Source organism: Microcebus murinus, chromosome 2 (genome assembly GCF_040939455.1).
Source record: "Microcebus murinus isolate Inina chromosome 2, M.murinus_Inina_mat1.0, whole genome shotgun sequence".
NCBI classification, from domain to species: Eukaryota; Metazoa; Chordata; class Mammalia; order Primates; family Cheirogaleidae; genus Microcebus; species Microcebus murinus.
The window spans coordinates 98,251,723-98,276,906 of NC_134105.1; the positions used below are offsets into that span (position 1 = coordinate 98,251,723).

Here is a 25,184-nt window from a genome sequence, read left to right on the forward strand (position 1 = left end):
TTTTATTTGTGGGCTTACTTGTGTTAGAGTGCCTTCCCCACTAGACTGTAAGCTCCAAAAGGCATGAACCATGTGTGGTTTATAAAATTGAATTCCTAAGGCTTAACAGACACCTAGCTCAAATAGCTGTTCAATAATTATTTGTTGAATGAAAGTTTTTCTCTTTTCCAGTAGAAATAATAATAAAAACTATAGACGCTACCCTTCTCTGATGACCATCAGGCTACCAAAGAGGGGAAAAACTTCTAATCCTATTCTATTTACATGCCTAGTATTTGAAAATCCTGTTTATTGTCAAAGGCCAATACGTGGACTGCCTACAGGGCATCGCAGTACCTACTGAGGATTGGGGAGTGGGCAGCTTATTTGTCAGCACCCTCCAGCCTCAGGGTTTTCCTCATTTCCACATCATGAAAGCAATCCTTTCAGATGATTTCAAGGCACCTACTACCCTTATTCTTTTGTTTTTCTCTCTGCTATCAAAATATGCTGTTAGGAAAAAAATATGAAACTCATTCATACTATGATTCTTCACAGGAGTATTATTAGCATGTAAGCACTTACAGACTTTAGCCATTGGAATGAACAGGAGTGGTAGAAACTCTAGTCTTATCTGGCACTGGAGGAAGGGAATTAAGGAAAGCAACCTGCAACTTGGAGTGTTTTCACTGTATTATCAACCAGCTTATGCTCTTTAGTGATACCTTTGGAGGATATGGGGAAGGAAAAGAAAATGAAAGTAAAGATACAGGAAATCTAACTCACTATAAAATAAATCCCTTGGCTTTTGCAGTCTGGGCTTAATATAAACTGTTAAATGTTAATAGCTATGTTTATAAACTACGAGATGGACTGCTCTTTTTCTAGGAGAGAAAAAAAAATGGGTCCCAGATGCTTTCTCTATTTGAACTACTCGGGCGTCTCTGGACTGAGCACCTTACCCTTGGACAGATGCCAGGTGAATTCCTAAGTCTCAACACTGGTGTCTTAAGATGTGTTCTATGATCTCTTCACAAGACCTCTTTAAAAGAGCGTTCTTGCCCTGATAGACAAGACTTTTTGGTAGTTAAGACAACACTTCTGGTTGTCTTTCCTAGCCTTTGTTTCTTTATCTCAGAAATGGCACCCTTTGTTGGTGAAGGGCTGGTTGGTCCCTTGGCACTTTGTTTGGAGCAAGAATCATTTCTCCTCTTCCAAAGAGATGAATATTGTTATCAGAGAAGCTGCCCTACTGTTAGGGAATGTTCCTGGACCTCAGTTTCCATGTCTGTAAAATGGGGATATTAAGACCTGTTTCAGAGTCATTTTGGGGGTCTCTGCTTCTCTAAAGCCTTCCCACTATTTAAGGTCCAAGTCAGGTCTCCCCTTCTCTATGTAGTTTGTTGGGTTTTTTCCCCATACGTATCACTTCTTAAAGCCTTTTGGTTCTTAGAATCAATAATAAATGAATTCCTGTTTAATTGTGTTCTAATTATTATAGAATATAATTATATAGGTTAATTTGATCACCTTAGGTAGATTGTGAATTTCATAATCATCCCTCAACATCCCAGGTTTCCAAATACTGTGTATTCAAAATAACAAAAATAATAAAGATAATAATAACAACAATTACCATTTCATGACTGACTGTTATGTCCCAAGTACTCTGTCGGGACATAACAACCCTCAATTAACAACCCTATGATGTAGATATCGCTAGGCCCAATTTATAGATGAGGAAACCAAGGCTCACAGATTAATTAGCTTGCTGGAGTCCAGGTGTAAATCGGCAACCAGAATTTTAACCCTCGCATGTCTGACTCCAAATCTCTTTGTATTACTGACTTACTGATGGGTGGGATCCACTTTCTCCACATGTCCAAGTCTGCCATCCTTCTCTTATAGTCAGAGTATGAAAGGGACACAAAAGAGAGATAGATGTAGGGACAGATTTTATTAAGACAAATTACACGTATTACTTGCTTTTTCCTTCCTGAAAGCCTCACCATCAAGGATTGCTTTCATAGAATTTCTGATTCAAAAACACTCATTTCATAAACAAAAACATTTCAGAGATAAAAGGAGAGAGAATCTTAATGTCAGTGCCAACCAATAGGTAAAAGTTATCTCCTCCACCCCACCCAGGGATCTGAGATGACCAGTAGTTCTTCCCTAAATGGGATCCCAGTCACTTTCCTCCACTTATCTACTCTCATCCTACGTTCCACCCACCAATGACATCAAAATATCAGCAGAGGGGCTCCAAGATGGGCAGGTGGGGAACAGGCTGAGGCTCCTTCTGGGCTTTCACCCTCTTTTGTCCTGACCTCTCATGCCTATCCATTTAGGCTGATAACACCAAGACAGTAAGGCTCAGCCCCTCTGCCAGGCAACAGGAGAGGAGGGCAAGAAGACATAGTTTCTCTGTGGTTCTTGTCCTGATTTCAGGACTCTCCTCTCCTTCACCCATCCTATCAACACACACACACACACACACACACACACACATACACGCATGCATGCATTTTTTAAAAAGTAATCATCTCTCTGTCTCAGTATCCAATTCTGAGCATCCTTTACCTTCATCCAAAATGGCAGCCACCCATTGTAGATCCAGTGAATAGGGAAACCAGGCCAGTCCCTGGGGAAGGCAGGGGTTTTCTGAAGCCCTTACTTGGCAGTCTTATTGGAGGCATCAGGGAGACATAGGAATCTCTGTGTTCTTTAAATAAGGGCCTGCCAAGAGAGCTGGAGATTCCCCTAATATTTCATGCCCCTGCTACAGCCTCCAAAGAAAGAGAGATCTGGGGGCTCCATAGCTGTCATCACACCTCCTCTTGGCACTCTTAAGTTGGCAGTCAGCAAGGGAAATAAATAGGAGGGGAAAATAGTTTTCCAGTGTTTTCTCTCCTTTTTTATTTTCATCTTCACAGCAGAATTATTTTTCCCAAGGGGAACCTGAGAAGCACAATGCCCTCCCTGTCTTAATAAGACCAGGGGAAATTCCGCTGGCCTCAGTGGCTGGTGATCTGGTCAGGATCTGAGAGAGGACGACGGCTTCTTGGGCATTCCTGTAGATAAGGTCTTTAGAGGAGCATTGGGTGTACAGCCAAGGGAGGAAGGGAAGGGATGGTTTCTATCATCAGATTGAACTGTAAAGGAGGCACAGGATGACAGGTGGTGGCAGGAATTCCACTGAAGTCTGTGTGTACAGTGACTCCCTAGAGGAGCTGACATCTCCATGGACTGGGTGTACACCCTGGCAGAAGAAAAGGCTACAATATTACCAAGGTGAGACATTTGCCAGAGGTGCATACCAAGGCACTTGTAAAGTGGAGGCTGTTGGTCAAGATTCCTTTTTCAGAATGAGCAGAGGAAGGGGCAGTCAAGGGCAGCCTGGGGCCACATCACCACCATTCCAAGGAACAGCCTATACAGACAACCAATTCAAGACCACATCTAATGCAAGTTCCTTGATTTGTGCTCCCTATAGGCTGGGAATCTGGGGCTCTTCCTCGGGGGAGGGACGGTGATCAGATCAAGGAAGACAGAAACTTGGAGAACCCATCTGGTTTGTTGCTGGTATGTAGAGTCATTCTATCCCTCTGGCTCTCTCTTCCAGGCTCCCTGGTTTTACCATGGTTCCCTTCCCTTACTCTACCCTATTCAATGAGTAATCTGAAAGGCTTCACTGCGTACACTGGGTAGAGGATGGGGAGGGGACAGCAGCCTGAGTGGGTAGCCATGTCTCTGACTTACTCAAAGAGCCCTCATTATACTATCTGGAATTAATGAGCAATGCTCTTGAGACCGGGGGCCCAAAAGGAGCAGAGCAGTGATGACAATGAGAAAGCATGGGGTCAGAGGGGACACACTTTCCCTCTCTGAGCTTCCAGTGCTGAAGGGTCACACTGATAGGTCATCTGACCTGGCCTTGCTGCTAGCCTTGCTAAGACGACGCTTGTCACTGTGGTAGCCATGGGGGAGGCAGTGACCTGGTGAGGCTCCATTGGGCACCTCAGGCTTCTGGCCGTAGTGAATGTGGATGAAGCCCTCCCCAGGAATCTGCTCCTGGCCTCGCACTTGCTCGGTGGCCAGGTTGTCTGTGTTCTGCTGGGAGGCCATGTTGTTACTGAAGGGATTGAAGAATTTTCCCCCGGGGCCATTCTGCAGGCACCGGTTGAAGTCAGGGGGTGGTGTGCAGCTCTGGACCATGCCTGCAGAGGGGCCAGGAAGCTGGCACTCAGCCATGCCCTGTCGTGACTTGGCAAATCTCTGTCTGATCTTCTTCCACCCCAAGTGGTAGAGTTCAGCAAGGCTAAGGAAGAGGGACAGTCCAGCCACAGCCAGCATGAAAACAATGAAGACATTCTTCTCCGTGGGCCGGGACACATAACAGTTGACTGGGTGGGGACAGGGACTCCTACGGCAGACATGCAGGGTGTTCAGGAAGATCCCGTAGAGGAGATACTGGCCCACAATGAAGGCCACCTCCATGGTGGTGCGGATCAGGATGCTGCAGACATAGGTGTTGAGCAGAGTGCCCTGGAGGACAATCTTTCCATTCCCTTCCTCCCAGCAGGACAGCTCTGCCTTTCCCACCGGGTACTCGTAAGAGCCAGCACCCTGGACATCTTTGGCCTTCTCAGCCTCACGTAGCTTCCGTTTCTCCTGCATGCGCACCGTGTGCATGGCGTGGCCCATGTACACCAGGGAGGGCGTGGACACGAAGATGATCTGCAGCACCCAGTAGCGGATGTGGGAGATGGGGAAGGCTTGGTCATAGCAGACGTTCTCGCAGCCGGGCTGTATTGTATCACACTGGAAGTCAGCCTGCTCATCCCCCCAGGAAGACTCAGCAGCCGTGCCCAGCACGAGCATGCGGAATATGAAGAGGACAGTGAGCCAGACCTTGCCAATCACCGTGGAATGCTTGTGCACTTCCTCCAGGAACTCTCCCAGGAAGCTCCAGTCGCCCATCGTGGCTCAGCCAGGAGACAGATGCCAAAACTGCTGCAAACAGGAGAGCGAGAGAGAAAAGGAGGATGATTCTGCAAAGGTCTGGACGGTCCCATCGTGTCCTTAGATTCCACTGATCCATAGCAAAGTGTTTTTTTAAGAAAGTGCAACTTAGAAGTCAATGCACCCCAGTAAGAACTCTTCCTCCCCCCTGACTCCCGGCATCAATAAAAAGATAGATGATTCAAAGTGGTTGTATTAGCAAGATTAGAGCATGGTTTCTCACACTTTAATGGACCTAGAAATCAAGTGAGCTGTGTGTTACAATGTGGATTTTGTGCTCTTACCCCAAGGAGGTCTGGGGTGGCCCCCAGGAGTCTGGATTTGCAACAAGCAGCCCAAGTGGTTCTGATTGAGGCAGTCAGGGGCCCACCTGGAGAAACACGTGGAGTAGCGGAAAGAACACAGGACTGGATTCTGCAAATGTGACTCTGGGCATTTACCTTCCTGAGTCTGTTTTATCTGTCAAATGGAGATGGGAATAGCTACACAGGAAGATTTTGAGGATTAAATGAAATGAGGTGTATGATATGCTGAAAATCATACTACAAGTATTCTATACGTTCGAATGGCTTTCAGATGAAACAGGAAATTTTTATGGCTCCAGAGGGCAGAACTACATGGAGTTGGAAGGAGTTGGCATGAGAGTAGCAAATTTGGCCACTCAGGAATCACTCTGTGATGAGCAGAAGCATCCAGCATGGACCGGCCATGCTGGGAGGTAGTGAACAAAAAGTGTGCTCTGGTCACAACCAGCTAAAGGTATCACAGATGAATACTCAGTTTCCCTCAGCCGTAAGTGGCAGGCAGTGTGGATGGTCCCACACCTCAGGGCAGCACAGCCATTCCAGCCGTGCAGCTCAGCTTGCCCTGCTGCTGACTGCTCTGTGTACAGAGGTACACAGTCTTGCTCACCCTTATGTCCAGAATAAATGTCCCAAAGCTTTATGCCTCATACAAAATCTTCCCTCCTCTGGCCCCTGCCTGCTTCTTCCACCTCATGTCCTGCCTGTCCCCAGGAGTTCCCTTTATCTAGCCATGGCAAACGCCCTTCCCAAACGCCCTCCTTCCAGCTCTGCACCCCCCACACCCCTAGCTGAATCCCATTAACTTATCAAAACTTAACCTAGTCATCGCTTCCTCCAGCTCTCTCTGCTCCCTCGGGCTGAGCCTCTTCAGCTTCTGTGGTGGCCCTGGGACACTCACTGCTCTCCCATCACTTGCCACCTTATATTGTAATCCTCTGCCTGTCTGTGTTCTCCCAGGAGCGACACTTCAGAAACAGAGACTGTCTTTTCCTCTGTGTCATCAGAGCCTGGCCCAGAGTTGGTGCTTAGTAAATCTTAGTTGAGTGAAGGAAGGAGAGGGTGGCAGGCACTGATGTTTCCTATCTGATCCTTGCCTGCCTCCTATTGGCAGGGTGAAAAGCCAAATGTCACTTTTTCCATCTCCACTGCAGTTAGTTTTGGTGAGGTGTGGGGAGAGTGTAAGGTGGAGGCAGCGCTCTGGAAAAGGTTTTCCATCCCCCAGTACATGGAGGGAGCCTCACTCACAGTCCTCCTCACCCCCACACTTCCTGCCTGTGGACAGGGTTGTGTGAGCCAAGAAGTCTAAAGCTGCCCAGAGAATCTCAGAAATGCCAACCAGTGCCCCGAGGCCTCTGAATCAACCCTTGAGCCGCTGACCTCCAGAATTCTTACTTGGTGAACAATAAATGTCCTTATGATTTAAGCCTCTAACCAATCCTAATCAACAGGATAACAAAAAGATAGGAGGGACTGAACATAAATATTCCTTTCTTAGAATCATAAACCCTCAGATTTGGATGGAATCTTAGAGGTTGTCAAGTTCAAACTTTGACTTTCATTATCTTTACTGCCAACATGCTCCTTGTTCTTGTTGGAACATTCTTTATGCTTACGGAGAAAGGGTGAGCACGATACATTTCATAATTCAGGTTTCCTTGAATCCTGAGTTGATTATTGCCTTGATAGAGACCAACCTCCTGGCTCTGTCTTCTTCCTGTCTTCTTCCCCCAGGTCCCCAAACTTTAGAATATGCAGAGTCCCTGGGAGTGAGGGAGTCCCTGAGTGAGCGGAAAGAGTCTTATCTCTGCCCCTGTCCACATCAAAGACCCATCCAGGTCTTGAGGCCTTTCCTGTGGTTTGCGATCAGACATCTGCCCCTTTTCCTAAGGTGGTGAAGGGTCCCCTCTTTCAGCCTCCAAATGTGGAAAATTGTGGAGCGTTTGCTCAAAAGGAAAATGGCTGATTAGATAAGTGTTTGAATGGTCTGTCATCTCTTCTGGGCACATGTACAGTGTTCCGCACTTTCGGGGTCAGCCACACACAAGCAGTGACCAGACTATGGTGAGTGTCTGAAAGACAGGGAGGGAGAGAAGGGGAGGAATAGAAAGAGAGAAGAGGAGCAGAAAAGGGGAATGTCAGGGAAGTTGGAAAGAGACAAAAAGAGGCAATGTAATGGTTAGGAGAAGACAGACACAGAAGTTTGATAATAGAAGTTCAAATTTATCTACTGAGCTTAGATAAATGATCTGTGTTTCACTTTCCTCACCTGCCAAATGGAGATAGTATTATTTAGCTCATAGAGTGCTATGAGGTGATACATAAAAAACATTTAGCACAGTGCACAGTATATAAGAACTGAGTAAAAGGCAGCCATTGCTAGCAAAGAGAGTGGTGGTGAAGAATGAGAGTAGAAGAAGGAGAAAGAGAAAGTAGAGAGTATACAAATGTTAAGGTTACGTAAAAAAAAAAAAAGAAAGAAACAAAGTAGAGAGTAAAGTGCATTACGAAGGAGAAAGAGAGATGGGGGGAAGCAGAAGGGGAAGAAATGAGAGAAAAATGGAAATAAAAAGCAGCAAATGTCATATTCTTCCAGGATTTGGGACAGGTTTTTCACATTCAATCCCCGAAGACTTTTCCCTTGATTTTCTCATTCTGTCACTGTGTCCTTGCCAGTCCTCAAGGAAGCCTAAAAATAGTTCCAGGCAAAGAATGTGATGCTTTGGTCTGCTCTGCCAAGAGGCTTGACTGCTGACGCCCTCACTGTGGTCCAAGTAATCCCACCTAGAAGAAGTAAAGCACAGGTGCAAGATAGCGACATCTTGGAAACCCAGAAAGACCGTGTTAGGAAGGATGGAGCAAGAGAAACTAGCTGAGGAGAAATGGTAATGAGGCAGACCCCCTGGGCCCTGGCAGAGGAAACAGGGTGAAGGAGCTTGCATTTATGACTTCCTGCTGAGGCTCAGGCAAGGTCAGAGAAACTTAAAGTTGCTACCATGTCCCAGATGCTCAGTTTACAATGTGAAAGGTCCCTGGCTGAAGTTACTTTTCCTGCTGCATTGGCTCCCTTTGGTCCCCCCACCCTCCAATCTCAGCCAAAGAAATTTGTAGATTAGATACTCAGTGAGTTTACTGGGTGTATAGCATATAAAATGCTTTGTAGATTATTATCCATTGCTTGGCAGGAAGTGTGTTAGGAAGGGCAAGGGAAGCCGCCCATGCCATGAATAAATTCTATCAAATACAATGGTAATTTGCCTCGTTGCTTTAGCAGTTATCTTCACTGGCTTCCTACTGCTTATAAAGTCCAGACTCTGTAACTTGCTATTTGAGAGCCTCCACAGCGCAGCCTCATCCTATTTTTTTCCACTGTTGCTCTCACATACTCATTACTTAAGCTCCACAATTCCCCATACACAAATACACATCCCATAATTTGTCACCTCTTTTTCTTGTCTGCCTATGTTCCCTCTGCCTAAAATGTCCCTTTTCCCTATCATTCATTCATTGAGTGGCCACAGGGTGCCAAGCATCATGCAAGGCACGGAGCATACAGCAGGAAGGAAGGGAAACAAACAAGGATTCCGTGCTTTACTGAGTTTAACTGCCTTTATTTCCTTTACTTAAAGGGTTCAGGGAAGGTTCTGGATAACTGCGTCTACAGCCCTCTGCATACAAGCTCTGAGATTGCCAACGTGGAAAGAGAAGGTCCCTAGAACCTGGATGAGAACATCCCAACTCTAAAGGTTCTTCACTCCAAACCCTTCAGCATCCTCATTTAATGTGTCATATCCTAGAATAAAGTAGATTTGGGAGGAGTCACTAGGGAGCTTGTTTGGTAATAGTAACACGGTGCTTGGGTAAGGGAGCGGGCCAGAGGCAGGACTGTGTGTATAGTGAGCATGAATCATTTTATGCCTTTACTTCATATTATATGGCTAGAAATAAAACTCAGGTATCTACATTCTTAATCCAGTGCTCTTCCTTATGGTGACATTGTGGTCCTCCTACACAGCCAGTGTTTTCAAAGGAAACCGTTTTGGAGCAACCTAGATTAATCATAAACTCATAGCCAGGACTTATTCCTCTGACCCCACAGATTCAGGGTGAGGTGAAGAAGTCTTCTAAAATTAACCTTAGCCCTCTTTGATGTCTTCTGGACTTTAAAGAACTCTAAATGACCATCCAGCCTGTGGGACACATTCTCACATATGGTTATATGGTGTCTTAGACTTGTTTTCCAAACATTTCTTGTCTACCAGGCAACCTACAGGTACTCTTTTGAGTCTCTACTATGTGCCTGCCTCTGTTCTGAATACTGAGAACAATACCTAAGAGGTACCAGGCTTGACATATATTAGGCACTGAATTATCTCCATTAAATTAGTAAAATCAGGCATTATTCCCTCCCTCAAGTATTTTCCCTTCAAATGGGTAGTATACTTCTCAAAAGTCAAAAGCCCCATCTTCTACTTTATATTCTTATTGTATTAGGTTCTCTCATTATGTAACTAATCAATGTTTTCTTAATGATTAAAGAAAATGTTTGGCCTAGCAGTAAGATTGCAAAGTGGCCCTAAAGAGACTCAAATCTTCCTTCTTAAGTTCAGCCATAAAAATAAAACCTTACAATAAATAAATAAATATAAAATTTTACACTTTTGAAAATGTGCTTGCATGTTCTCTTGTTGGCTCCAAAAGGGCAGGACCATATTTGTTCTGTTTAAGACTGAATACCTTCAGAATATTATTGACGTTTAATTTTTATTGTTGAATGGGTGAATCCTCATAACCAATTTGTGGGGTGATTGTTGATTGTTCTTGCCTGTTTTACAGAGGAGGAAACATATGAAGAAGATGACTTGCTCAAAGAAACAAAGATTAATGGGGGCAGAAGCAGGGTGTCATTCCAGAGTTTCTGATCAAGTCTTACATGCCAGAAAGTTTCTCTCCATATCCCCTTCAAGGGTGGAACTCATCAATTGTTAGGTCTCCACACTTGGGACTTCAAAAGCTTCTGCTAACGGTGAGGCATTGAATGATTAAAGACACGACTCTGCTGTTTAGTGATAAGGCCCAGGGGTGATCTTTTATGCAATCATGCAAATATTTACTATGACCCCTTGCTATGACCTGCACTGTGTGGGGTGCTGAGAAGAAGTATGTGGAAATGTATAAGTCAGTTGAGTTTCATAAACATTCACTGAGTGTCTTCCTGTGCCAGCACTGTGCTAAAAGCTAGGGGTCCAAAGATCAGTAAGACTCCATATTGAAGGAACTCACTGCCTGGTGGGGCATACAAACACAGCCAACGTGGCACTAGGATATGCACACGCATAAGAGAACACTGAGCCCAGCTAGGAGTGGGGGTGGGGGATGGTGGGGACATCCCAGAGGAGACAACCCTTGTGTAGGAGTTAAGCGTACAGGATGCTTATAGAGGTATGGCATGGGGGAAGGAGATGCAGAAAAGATGAGGAAATTTCAGGCAAAGGCAAAACTGCATAAACAAATTCACTGACATGAGAACCAGCATGGTTTCAGTGTACAATGAGCAGAACAGGGAGGAAGAGTCTGCAGAGTAGACAGGAGTAGATTGTGGAGGGCTTTGGTGGCCATGCCTAGGAGTTTGGACTAGTTCTCAACCTGCAGATAGACCATAATCAGTACCTGTTGGCAGACTCTAATCTGACAGGCCCCAAATGGAGCTGGGGATATAAAGGACTGCACAATCAATGATGCCCATGCTTGTGGGAGGCCTTTTTAATGGACCCAGCACAAACTAGGTGCAGGTGACAGGTGCCTGCCAGCACTTTTACTGTAACCACCCTTGTCTCTCCTGCTTAAGAAGGTATATTATGAGTGAGTGGGAAGCTACCATAGGGATGCCTTGAAAATTCTCTACCTTCTGTTAATTCTAGTTCTGTCCTCTGGAACCACACATAATAGCTCTTCTAATATAGTATTTTACAATTTTTGTGACCCCCTGAGTCAGCAGTTGGGACTTGGGCTGAACTGTAAAACCTTCAGGGTCTCACATACATACCAGGAATTCTTTGTTCTAGTAGCCATATATTCTCTCTCCCGCTCACCCCTGAGCTCCTTGAAGATAAGCTACATGTCTGTTCATCATTGTATTCCTCCCTGAAATTCTCCCACCCCAAACCCCATTAGTGCTTAATACCGTGCCTTGTGCCTAGTAGTGTGTACTTTATAAAAACAGCAATGGATGAATGAGAGCATTTGGGTCTCCCAAAACACCTAATGCCAAATTGGTCAGGGCCAGTCTTTCCCGGCTGCTGAAGAAAGGACGAGAATGCACTCAGGTGGCAAGCAGCACTTGGGGGCCATGCTGCATGTCAGTAGAGGGGCCTCCCTGGGAAGCTGGCATAAGGGCACCTGCCCGATGGCTACGGTGACCAGAACACCAGGGAGATGGAAGTCACTGAGCCTTCTTCAGCCCACAAGAGAGCCCTTCGCTTAGCTGAGCAGGACTGGATGTGTCTAGAGCAGAGATCACATCACCATGGAGTATTCCTTCCCTGCCTCCTCCCCTCAGATTACAGGGGAATTATCCAAGTTTGTTAAAATTAGATTATAAGACCACTCCACAGAGTCTGAGTCTAATTCTGGACCATGACACATGTTCTGGACAGTATCTAACCGATCTCTGCTTCTCAATAAAGGTTGTTATTCGTGGTAATAATAACAATCCCCTGGGCCCATGCTGTAATTCCACTCACCATACAGTGGAATGTGGCGCAGGACAGGGTTGACTTGCTTCCCAATCAAGATAATTCTGTTTTAAAGGGCCCCAAAGGGTGTCACTTAAAGGATGCCTTAAACACAGTATCATGTCAGTTCAGTTTAGTTCAGAAAGTGTTCCCTGAGCTCCAATGCTATATGCCAGACATCAAGGTGGTTTTATAAAGTAAAGCATCAAATATAACCGTCATCTTAGAACTCTTTTTGCACCTTATTCATTTGTGTGCATTTTCCTGGTTTTCTCTCACCCCAATAGTTTCTCCCTAACATGCATGTGGAGAGAATTACAAGAGAAAGTAGTCTTCATCCTCAGCTACCTCAGTGATCTTTAACACCCTTTGAGATTCTCGACTACATCTCATTTACCCAGAGTTACACACAAAAAAGAATTTAAATCTAGACGATGATAATAACAAAATAACAATTGTTGATACGTTTCTATGTGTCAGACACTCTGCGAGTTTCTTTATACATGTTTTTTCATTTGATTCTCACAGTAACCTGAGGAAGCAGGGCCTGTTTTCATCCCTTTTTACAGGGCTCCAAGAGGGCGACTTGAGTGGGATCGCACTGCCAGGAAGGGTGGAGAACCCAGAGCCTGGCTCATCTAACAGCAACGCCTCTGCCTTAAGGACTGGGCTAACCTCTGTTTAAATCACCCAAAGTTCCTTTCCTTGCAAAACCCTTGCCAGTCAAAGGCCAGCCACTTTTATACAAGATGACTGGAGCAGAGAAATTTATGAGATAACTGTTAGGACAGAGAGCTGATTGTGAGCGGTTGGGGGGTAATTCTTACATTTAGGATTTTCATTCTTTTCCTGATTTAGGTTTGTGGCAGCTACTTCATCCTCAGGGGAAATGACCAGGCATGTGACATAACTATAGCTATTGAGTCGGGCCAGTGTGCGCGACTTCCTCAGAATCAGATGTCCTCTGGGGGCCTGCATCCCTGACCCCTGATCACTCCAGAGGGAGAGGAAGGCAGCGATGAGAGGGAGAAAGAGACAGACAGGTGAGGTAAAGTACAGTGCTCACTCTTGTCTTCCTCCTCGTCTGGCATGGCAGATAGTTAACTCCTCCATGAGCTTCATTATCTTACTCTGGCAAGGACAGGCTGGTCCCCTCAGAGACACCCCACTGGCAGGCAGTTGATTCAAAACCAAGGAGGTGGAAGGAAGCGGGCAAAGTGGAGACCGAGATTTATGCTAGGATAAATAATTTTCTTCTTAAATGGTTGGAAGAAGAAATATTTACAAGGAGTAGATGGGAGGGGTGGTGAATGGAGATATTAAATTATAAAAAATTATTGGGAGGTCCTTATTAATTACCACAAGGGAGTTGACTAGTACCTATGAAATTAATTATTAATGGAAATTCTATTATGATAATGTCATATTTCTTTATTATTCCCACCAGCTTGTCATAGATACATAGTGCAGTAGAGCTGCAAGGAACCTAGAGATCAATCAAACTCAAACCCTTGTTTTATACAAGATGACTAGGGTCCTGGGAAGTTAGGTAATGGTAATAACAACACTAAATTGAATACTTCCCATGTGTGAAGCCCTTTGTAATGTTACTTTCTAATCCTTTCATTAACCCTCCTAGGAAAGTAGTATTGTCCCATTTCACAGATGAGAAAACCAAGATTGAGAGGTTAAGTGACTTGTACAAAGTCTCACGACCAGCAAATGCCACCTGAGAGACTTGAACCTGGTCAGCCTGACTCTAAGGTCCACATTGCCTCTGAAAAGGGAAAGAAAATCAAAGAGGCCCTAAGACTGAAAGATGATGACAAGCCAGAACCCTGTTTCTTAACTCCTCCAGCAGGGCTTTTCCCACTTTACCTCGTCTTGTAAGAGGCCCAGGGTCTTTCCTTTTAGCTTCCGGCTTATTGGCCGGCCATTTCTTGCATGTGCTATTCCTAGAATTAATTATTACATTGGAGCCCTCAGCCCGCAGTAGTCAGGATTCCCAGACTCTTCAGCCTCTGCCACCATTTGGCCAGAATTCACATATAGAAAGTTATTTCCTTTTTTAGCCAGTCAGTGCTCTTGGCTGTGGCAGTGTCTGCCGCCCAGTTCTCAGCTGGCCGAACAGGAGGCTCTGGTGTTCCACTGATGTCAAATCCAAACAAGAACCACAGAAACAGCAATAAGTAGCTGGTGGGACTCGCCGTCTCCAAGGAATAATGGGGCTGGGACCCTGCTTGCACGGCTCTCTAGTTGTGTGACCCTAGGCAAGTCACTTATCCTCTCAGCTTCCAACTCATCTGGAAAATGGGACTGTTTACTCATGGGGATTAAAGAATATGTGGAAGCACCTAGAAAAGTACCTGGCGCATGGGAGGCACTCAACAATATTAGTTCTTTGTTTTCTCTTCTGACATTTCCAGTAAAAAGTCTTCTCAAATGTGATCAACTAGCCAAATTGATGCAGAATGTGATAGTGTAACAGGCTGGTTAATGACACAGCAAGGAACCCCCTGTGGCGCTCGGTGCAGGAGAGTGACAATCAGAGATGGAGGAAACACGGGCCACAGGAAGGATGTTGCTCTATCTGTAAGATAGTTATTTCACTAGGCATCAAGACCCTCCGGGCAGGGCTTGGAAGCACAAAGGTGCAGGGCCTGCTCGGATCAGGGCCCTTTCATTCCTGTGAGGGGTCCAGCCTGCCTCCTAATGTATCTTTAAGACAAATGTGTGTTTTACGGAATGCCTGCCTTCTGAGGAGCTGCAGCCCTTTTGAATTTGGTCACCAAGCTGAAGGCACACCCACAAAGCGGGTTTTGAAGCAGACTCAGTTCTACTTGGAAGAGAAAGAGGGTGTTGTCCACTCTGTGATGTGAGGAGGAAGAATGTCTCAATCCCTAGCCTCTCTGTCCTCTCCTCAAGTTCTGAATCATGGAGTTTCCAGGTGGGAGTAAGATTTGGAAGTCCCCAGTGAAAATGCAATGTTATCATTTCATGAAGAGAGGCTCTTTCTGGTTCCAGCTATTTCATTGTGATCTTAGACAAGTCATTTCCCCTCCCTGAGCCTCAGTTTGTTTGTGTGTAAAACAAAAGGGTTGAGCTGGATGATTACTGAGGCCCTTCCGGCTGTGAGTTAGAACATCTGGGGAGTTTGTGACTTGCTCAGTTGTCACAATATGGCAGGTTAGTGGCAAAGCCAAGAGGCAAGTCCAGATTTTCTGACTTCCAGCTTAGAGGTCAGCAAAAATAGTCCTAGAAAAAAAATCTGTGGTGGTAAAAATCAAGCAATTCCTTCTCAGAATTTATGTCATGGTGAACTTTCATTGTAAAAAGACCTATGCATCAAACAAGGTGCAATTCAAAGAGACTTGGACTGCGGATCAGGTGAACTGCATTCTAATATTGTTCTACTATTCGTCAGGCACCTACTATGTAATAGCCAGTTAAAATAATTCATTTAATCCTCATAAAACCTTTAAAAAAAGATTTTCATTAGCCTCTTTGGCAGATGTAGAAACCAAGGATCAGAGACATTAAATAATTTGCCTAAGGTCACACAACTAAAATTCTAACCCAAATGTGACTCCAAATGCCCAAGCTGTTCCTTTTGCCCTTCTCCTGAATTAGCTAAACTCTAAGGGTTCCTCTGTGCTATTTCAATGCCTCTGATTCTGAGACCTCCCTACTGCCTTTCCTGATGAAAGTGAATGGATTGTTGAATGCTGAAATTTATTTGCCCATTATTTGCCAATATGTCAGAAATAATTGATTCTCAAAGTGCAATCAAGCTGTCATTCATCAGGAGCCGGCAGCCTCCAACAATGGAAAGGAAATTAGCTTCTTTTTCAGGAACCCTGATGCTTTCCAGGAAAGTGAGCATCTCTCCTCCCCTTTGGCCAGCTCAACCCTTAGCCCAGGGTGGGGCCTATGGGAATTTGTTCACACAGAGAGCTGCTAGAATCCCGGTGGGTGAGTCCTTCCCTAGGACAGGGGCAGAGCTTGGGTCTTGAGTCTCCCCGGCCCTACAAACTGCAGGTGATCCCGCTCCCACCCTGAATGATGCACACAGACGGGCCCCCATTCTGTTTTAACTGGCTGGGCCCAGAGGTGGGGTCACTGGCCACCAGCCAGTACAGACAGTGAGGAACGGGAAGCAGGTGGTGTCATTGCCAAAAACAGGATTGTAGAGATGCTCAAATGGAAGAAGCAGGGAAGCTGGGGGAGAGACGGAGGCTGCAAAAACACAACCAAGGATGGAGGTTAGATGAGCCCTAGGTGTGCGTGAGCGGAGTAGGGTGTTCTCCCAACTGGGTCAGCCCTGATTCACTGTGTCACCTCCAATAAGTCACTTCCCTTTTCTAGGCCTTGTTTTCCTTTTTGTCAAGGGGGAGGCTGGCAGTCTAAGAGACCTCTTCCAGTTCTAATGTCCTGGGACTTTAGGCCAGTACTGGGAGAGAGGACAGGAGTGAGGCAGCTAAGAGATGTGAACAATGACCAGTTTCAGGAGCTCACTTCCGGGGCTCCTAGGCAGAGGGAGGCAGGGCAGCCTGATCCTGTGGCTGCCCCGGCTCTGTGAACACTTCGTGTCTGGGTGAGGGGATGCTCAGACGGGGTCAGGTTGGAAGTCACAGAATCCCCTCCCGGTATCCTGTGCTCTGCGAGCTGTGGTCACTCAGACCCCACACTGGCAGCTGCAGTGAGGAAAGGGCTCGGAGGGACAGCTAGGGCAGCAGGCCCCGAACGGCTCTGCCACGCTCAGGAACCTGCCAGGGAGGTAGAAAGTTCACTGATGTCCCTGGAGAGCAGTGAATCAGGGTCTGGGCTGTGACTCTGGGGGCAGTGGGTGGAGGAGACAGGGGCCACTTGGCCTGCTGATGTGAAAGTCAGGCTGGCGGCCTCTAAATACCAGCTGTGTCCCTCTAGCCACGAGCCCCAGCACTAGGCAAACGGAGATGCTGCCTCACACATGCCCATTGGTCTCTTCTCCACTTAGTGTCACTGGGTTTCAGGTCTCTTGACTCCCTGTCCAGTGCTCTCAGCACTGTCCCATCTTCCCTCAGGCCAGTCGGACCCCATTGCACCAGAGGAACGGCCACCCAGTGATGAGCTGAGGAGTGAGAGCCTAGAACCCCTCCATTATAATGAGACCCTGCGATGGGGGACAGGGAAAAACTGGACAAGGAAACAGTAAGGACAGGGAAGCCTTGTGTCCAGCATCCCTTTTTCAATGGTTCTGAGTTGCACTCGACCCTGTAGAGTCACAGCCTTGCACAGTGTTACTGCTGAATGAAACCAGAGGGACCCTTCTATTAATACTTCAAACCCCACATTTTATAGATGAGGAAACTGAGGCCCAGCAGGGGGAAATGTCCAGTCTAATGTCTCCCAGCCCCTGAGTTGGGGCTCTTTCACCACATGCTCAGAAGAAAGGTCAAGGAAGGAGCTGTAGACCCTCTCTGTCCCGGGGTCCCCTCCCTGGCACTGGCTCGGGTGGAAAGGAGGCACCAGCCATGGGCGCTCTCCTGAGCTTCCTCTCACCGGCCTCCTCCTGCTCGCTGCAAGTGGCAGCCTGGATTTGTCACACGGGGCTACTGCACAGTGGGGACATGATACTCCACAGGAAACTAAGCAGGGAATATTTTTAAACTATCCAACATGCCTTAGGGAGAAAAAAAAATCAAAACACTCCCCTAGATGCTTCAAAAAGCATTTCAGAAAAGATTCCATGCCTAGAGGAAGCATCGTAAAACGGTGTTGGTCTTCTTTTTAAAGGGCCAATTCCCTCTTAACAAAAGTTCTGGGAAATGGACTGGTGACCCACTTCTAAGATGCCCCCGGAGCACGGCAGCTCCACTAGAGGTACTGGAAGCCCAAGGGGCTCCGCTCACATTTCGACAGCTCCCTTATAAATCAACAAAGTAATTTACCTTCTGTTTCACTAAACCTTCCTTCTTAATATATCCCAAATTCACTATCGCAGGAAATAGTGACAGGGGCAGGGAATAAACTCGCAGGTAGAGAGAAGGAACTTTGTTTTTATCCAGCCGGGAATTCAAGTTCCTCTCTTCTGGCTACTTTCTATCCACTTGTAGTTTTAGCTCTCAGAATTGAAGTCTACCTTACCTGTGTCTGTTCCTCCTCCCTGGAACTTCCGTTGGCTTCTCCCCGCTCTGGCTGCCTCTTCTCCAACTGCCCACTGTTCTTTGCTCTTGAGCCTGTCAGTTGTTCCTCTTCCACCCTCTTTTTAATCTGTGTCTGTCACCCTCCCTCCTCCCACTTCTTCCTACTCTTTCTTTCTCCACCCCTTTCCCCCTCTGGGTCCCTCCCTCCCCTGTCTCTCTTTTGCACTCTTAGAATCTTTGCTCTTTTTCAAAGTCTCTGCCCTCCACCTCCTTGCAGCCTCTGCTCACTGCACCCACCCCTGAAGGAGGCAGAGCCCTCTCCCCCCTGCTGCCCTCCGGATGTCTCCTCTGGCTGGGGCAGGCTGGTGCAACGTTTCCCTAAGTCTTTTCCTGCCCACTCCCCTGCCGAGCCTCCTGAACTCCTCTGGCCATGGCTTTCCTGGGGGATCAGCGGGAAAACTGGCACTGCCCAAGAGATCCCTCTTCCCATCCCTTTCCAGGCATCTGAAAAAGAGTGTGTTCATTTGCATGACAAGCCCTTTTGGGACCTCTGCTATGCCCACATCAGTGAGCTGAAATCGGCCAGCACAGGAAAACGTGGTCTCACAAATCACAACCACCCAGCACCCAGAATGGGCACCAGGAGTAACCTGAAAGCAAAGAAATGCTGACCTTTGGGCTCCAAAGGTCAGAGAGAGGGCATTCCCACTGCCCAGGCTCATACTCTCCCCTTCTCCTCTAAAGAGAAGAGAGCACCTTCCACGCAGCAGGCACTGGGCTGGAGGCTTCACTATTTAATATATAACTATTTTTATTTTTGTAATTTTTCAATTCCCAATTCTACAACGTAGACATTTTCTGCATTTCACATTTCAGGAAACTGAGGTTCACAGAAATCAAGGAACATGATTATGGTGGCCCAATTAGTAAGTGGCAGAATCGGGATTAGAAGTTTTAGCCAATGCCAAAATTCACCTCTTTGCTCTTTCCACAAAATCTCCCAGCTGGAACTGAACCGATGAAAGTATAAAGGTAAGGTTGTCTCTTGTTAGATCGTATGTCACAGGGGAGCAAATTCAGAAACTGTGGGGCATCTCTGTCCTTAAGCCCACCTCATTCTCCAACTTCTTCCCCCAACTCCTCAACTTAAGCACTTAGCCATGGACCGGTTGGAGTGGATAAATGTCCACAGCAGAGGCTACTGAGAGTGGACCGAAATCAGACAAACCAATGACTAGGAGGCTGCAGATTATGAGAGCTGGGGGAAAACCTCAGAAATCTGGAACAGCCAGGGAAACTGAGGTCCAGAGGGCAGCCCACTTGTCACACACAGCAGTAGGTGGCAGAGACAGAGCCACCACCCACCCTATCCCTTTGCTCCACATCCTTATCTGAAACATGCCTTCCCCATGTAGCACCAGTCACAAACATCCCAAGATTTCACAAAACTGTTTCTGTACTGGGCCATATTTTTCACAAGTGAATAAGCTTGGGATCAGCAAGAGGGGAAGGAACATGGGGCCAAATTTCCTGTGTTGAGGGAGGCAACAGCCCTGGTAGAAACAAATGCAGGATTCTCAATTCCTTGGCCAGAGTTTCCCCACTTTTTCCCATGCAGCTTCAGAGCAGATCCTGGGCGGGACTGACTGGGTTTGTATCCTGGCTCTGCCTCTCACTAGCTGTGTGCCTTTGGGCAAGTTCACTCACCTCTCTGCATCTCAGTTTTCTCAACTGTAAGTTGGGGATAATAATAATATCTACCTCATAGGGTTGTCATGAGGACTAATATTGATGAATATGTGTAAAACACTTAGAACAGTGTCTGGTACATTAAAGTGCTGTGTATGTGGCCGCAAAATGCAATACAATACAATACAATGCAATGCAGTACAATACAATGTAATACAAAACCGATCTCATCCCTGCCTGGGCTCACTATGACTGGATCGAAGTCCTGGGTTAGAATTCAGTTTGCATCGCTATCAGATTGGCACTGACTGATCAACACTATGGTGCTCACACGGTAGTAAGATTCTCCAGGGATTAGGGGGTTGGAGGGGGTGTAAACTCACAACTAATGGATATGGTGAACATTCTAGAGGGGAAGAGCATGCCGCTAATCCTCACTTGGGTGAGGCAAAAACATAAAATGTAACCAAAATGTTTATACCCTCATAATATTCTGAAATTAAAAAAAAATAATAAAAAAAAATAGAAACACACAAAGAATTCAGTATTTGCAACCAATAGGGGGCCCTGACGATACTCAGTTTCTTCTTCAAATAGAAGTTGTCCCCACACTATGACTTAGTCCCTACATCCCAGCCACTCCACAATATCTGGAAGCACCGTGTTATCTCCAGCCCGGGATGGCCAGTTAAAGACCCCATAAAGTCTCAGTCGGGGGACCGTCTGAAAGTAGGGAAGGCTTTGTGGAATATTAACTCCTAGGTCACAAGGCTGCCGAAGGAGAAACTAGCTCAAGCAGGGGTGATGACTGGAGAATGCCATTTTCCTCTGAATGCACAGAAGGAAAGAATCATGTAGATACGGGCACGACCACAGTCCTGGAGGGAGTGCAGGGTATGGAAGGTAAATGCTCTCTTCCCACTTGCTGGGTAGAGTGAAAAAATAGTGAAGCAAATGGACAGGTTGCTTGAGGCAACCCTTCAGGGCTGGGAGAAGGCCGAGGCCTCTGACTGGGACCATCAACAAAGTCAGCAGCTGTCCAGCCTGGGCCGCTCGCTCAGCAGGCGTCCAGGACGGAGCCCAAAGCAAAGCTGCTTGGGCAAGGCCTTCAGAAGTGTGGTTACTCCTCACTCGGCTCAGGAGAGGACTCTGACAAAAGTAAGGAAAATGTCATTCAGGCTGTAGGTCTGGGGTGATTCCCTAAAGGGGCTGAATGTGGCCATCGCCACATGGCTAAGGACACCATAGGCAGAGGCCCCAGACAAAGGAGCAGGGCAGGGGCCGGGGAGGGGGCTGAGGTGCTGCCGTGTCCTGCCCTGCATCCTCACAGGCCACACGAGAAAGGGCCTTAGGAAGAGGTGTCGAGGCCTGTGTTCCATGCCTTATAAAAATATGGAGGAGGCAGGGTGCGGTGGCTCACGCCTGTAATCCTAGCTCTCTGTGAGGCCGAGGCAGTAGGATTGCTCAAGGTCAGGAGTTCAGAACCAGCCTGAGCAAGAGCGAGATCCTGTCTCTACTGAAAATAGAAAGAAATTAATTGGCCAACTAAAAATATATAGAAAAGAAATTAGCCGGGCATGGTGGCGCATGCCTGTAGTCCCGGCTGCTCAGGAGGCTGAGGCAGAAGGATTGCTTGAGCCCAGGAGTTTGAGGTTGCTGTGAGCTGGGCTGACACCATGGCACTCTAGCCCAAGCAGCAGAGTGAGACTCTGTCTCAGAAAAAAAAAAAAAAAAATATGGAGGACTCAGAGAGGATTTAGGGAAGAAGCCAAAATCTGGTCAAGGAACTGGTAAATAATACCTGTAAGTAAAGGCCGTAGAAGCAGGACTGCAAAATAAACTTTATTCAGCACTTACTCTGTGTCAGACATTGGACTAGGCACATTTCTCATTCTTTTACTTTGAGATAAAAAGATAGAAAAATGACCCTATAACAACCTTCTGCACTACAGCCAGGGTCTCAGCAGGATTCACTGGCTACTCCTGTGGGCCCAGCCTGTGCTGCATAAGAAACACAGGCCGTCCCTGGCCACCAGGAGCTGACACTGCAGAAAAGAGCCATTTAGATAAAACAATTGGTATGAGCGGCAATAATTCTGTGTTTGTATCAATAATGATGCTGTAATGAAGTGCTAAATTATATCAGGAAAAAAATCATTTGGAAAACTGGTTCATATAGAGTGATCTCTTTGTTGAGCTGTAATTAAGGAGAAGGGGAAGGAATATTTATTGAAGGCCTTCTGTGTACCAGGTATTTCCACCTCACAATCCTGCAAAATAGATGGTATGTGATTATCTCCATTTTACAGAAAAGAAAATTCAGATTCAGAGAAGTTTAGGAACTCGCTCAAGATTACTCAGTAAGTGGAGGGAAGGAATGCTGATGTCAAATGTCAGGTGCTTTCTCTCCACAGCTGAGACCCGTTGGCCTGGTCAGAGAGGAGGGCACAGGGCCCTTCAGGTAGGAGCAAACACACCTGCAGATGACACGATAAGAATGGACCCCAACCCTAGCAGGAGAGATTGTATTTGGCCGTGACTACGAAGGTGGTTCAGCATCATCTGAGATTTTCAGGAAGAGGCACCATCACCTTCTCTATGGTCTTTTAAAACTGGCATCTTGAAAATTGCTTTTTTTCCCTTCTCCCTAGAGGCAAGGGGGCAAATGAGGAGATCATTCAATGTCTCTTCTTCCCAGTGAATCTCTGGCTCTATGAGCTTCCTTCCCAAGACACTGGTCCAGATGTTTTAAGAGCTGCCTCCCTTACAGCTTACATGATAACACGTGCAAATAATTTCTGTCAGCATCTAATTGCAAGAACAACGAGTCCCCTGTGCCTCATTGGAGGACATAAATGGGTAATTGGAGCTATGGTTAGTGGGTTGAGGTCATACTTTTCTGCTAGTTGAGATGCAGACACCACTGGCATACGCAGTCTCCTTTAAGACTCTTGCTTTCCAGATACTGGCTAAAAAGGGCAAGAACACTCTGTTCCAAGAAGCAGAAAGCAAAAGAAACACAGACTTCCTTGCTCCTGGTGCTTTTGCCTATGAGCTTACTCTCTCACATCTCAAGTTTTAATCCCAAAGACAAGGTGAGGGTCACATCCATACTTCTTGGGTGTAAGGCAAATGGGATCTTCTGGGAGCCCAGGCTTAACAACTCTTTTGGGGTGTGCTTGGGCCAATGTCCCCCACTGACATGAGAAGAGGAGGGGGAGGGGAAGGGGGAGAAGGAGGGGAGGAGGAAGACGAAGCCAGTACCAGCCAAGACTGATTCTCTCCCACTGAAGTCAGGACGTGGGGGCGGGCAACAGCTGGGTGCAGCTTCACTTGAGCTGTGAGAGTCCCAGGACTGGGGATTTCATCCTACAACAAAAATTGGGAACTTTGGGAGATCTTGAGATGGCATTTGCCCTCCAGATCCAGAGGTAAATCTTTAAGAGCAAGAAGACTGAGAGTTTCATGTTTTGGTCCAATTATATAAGCAAGGTCTAGAGTTTGTAGTACATACCTGGTACACATTCATTTCTTCTCTAACAAATTATGCATCTTTGGTCTACCCCCACCTGCCCACCTCACAAGGACTAACAAGGACTTGCTTCTCCTTTATTTTGAAAAGTGTTTTCAGTTAAGTCCAAGGTATGGTAGTAGGTGGTCTATTGACAAAAATCATAAGATACAAGGTCAAGAAACTTTCTGCCAAATGTCCCATCAACTCAGATGCCCTCAGATAAGTCATTCCAAAATAGAGGCATTTCCTTGTGTGTCAATGTGGTATGATACGCTGCACCTGTCTTGATAATTTAGCCATTGATGTTCAAAACTTAATTCAAGAACAGAGGTTTTACATCACCTCCCCAATTAGTGTCTAGATTCAACTCTGTCTCCTGGGATCAAGATTAAAGGGGATTACAGGCAATTAGACGATTAAAAGTTTCCCCCGGTTTTTGAAAGGTTAGTCTCACATTCAGCCAGCTAAATACTCAAGGTAGACTGGACAGGACTCTAGGCAAATAACCTCAGGTCTGAGTACTCGGGTTCAGATTTTGGCTCACCACTTGGCAGCAATGTTCACCACATCCTTCTTACTTTTAAAATGAGAATGATAGGAGCTATCAAACTGATGGTTGGCTACGACGTTTGAATAAGAGGTACATCATGTTTGGCATGCAGTGAGTGCTAAATAAATGTTCTGTCTCATATATATTATATATAATACATAATATATACATGTACAGTACATATCCATATATACAGATATAGATACAGTGCATACCATGAATCATGTGTCTGCTCTGAAGGTCAAAATTAAATTATAGACGGGAGAGTACTTTGGAAAGAGATAAAAGTTTTATAATGGGAACATGGGTTATGATTATTATAGCTGTAACTATTAATATTATGCCCACCTTCATTGCCTCCTTCAAGCAAGGCCACCAGATATGGCCATGCAGATTGGGCACTGCACACACCCAAATGTGCCATTCACATATAACCTTCCCTTTGTACTGGAGGACACGTGGCAACTGCTTTTCCAAACGAACCTGCACTTCCCTCACAGCTGCGTTCCGCCCCTGCTCCACGGAGTCATCACTCATTAGTCATTAATTCAACGCAGGTATACTAAGGACGTACTACGAGCAAGGACTGGGCATATAACAATGAATGAAACACAAATTCTACCCTGACACTCCCCATGGCTAGGGAGGGAGCCCTGTGCACCAATGAGTAGAATGCAATGTTGTGAGTGCTAAAGTGGGTCTCTGTGCCAGAGATAGGAGGGTTACCAGTTTTCCTTCTATGTGGCAGTGGTAGTGGAGTAAGGCGTAGATAAATATAGATATATAGGCAGTGCAGTGTGACCCACAGCAGCAAAAGTGAGAAAGTCTAACTCTCTTCAAAAATAAAAGTCCCATAAGCACCATTTTAAGAAGTCAAGAAAGAATCAGTAGGATTCAGTCTACTGCCAGAGAAAGCCAGGGGGGATCTTTTGTTGCAGCAAGAAGGGACTGGCCCACTCTGCTAAGAACCTCCAGTAGAGGCACCTCTGGCAGAAGAAAGCTGCAAAAATAGCTCCTCTATACCAGACTCAACCTCACCCCAGCTTTGGAGTATGTAGAGGGGAAGGAGAAGGAAAAGGGACCTATCACACATCCAGTTGGCCAGCTCTGGACAGATGGCCTCTTTTTGCATCTGCATACCCTCTTTAAGAGAGGTCCTAACTTGGAGTTAGAAGACCTGAGATGGAATCCCAACCCTGTCTCTTAATCATTGTGTGATCTCAGGCAAGTCACTGAGCCTCAACTTCTTTGTCTGTAAAATGGTCA

At 46.2% G+C, this 25,184-nt stretch overlaps 1 protein-coding gene across 2 annotated transcripts; it reads right to left on the reverse strand.

Annotated features, from left to right (window-relative positions):
- Positions 1-1,921: 1,921 nt before the first annotated feature.
- GJA5 (gap junction protein alpha 5) lies at positions 1,922-18,282 on the reverse strand. 2 transcript variants are annotated; one of them, XM_012761910.3, is made up of 2 exons: positions 18,167-18,282; positions 1,922-4,992 (listed from the first exon to the last, which is right to left on the reverse strand). In XM_012761910.3, exon 2 carries the CDS (start codon positions 4,960-4,962, stop codon positions 3,889-3,891), a length of 1,074 nt encoding a protein of 357 aa, XP_012617364.1. In that variant the 5' UTR covers positions 4,963-4,992; positions 18,167-18,282; the 3' UTR covers positions 1,922-3,888. The 2 variants fall into 2 exon arrangements, with proteins under 2 accessions (XP_012617364.1, XP_012617363.1); XM_012761909.2 differs by having other exon boundaries at positions 1,922-4,995.
- Positions 18,283-25,184: the final 6,902 nt, after the last annotated feature.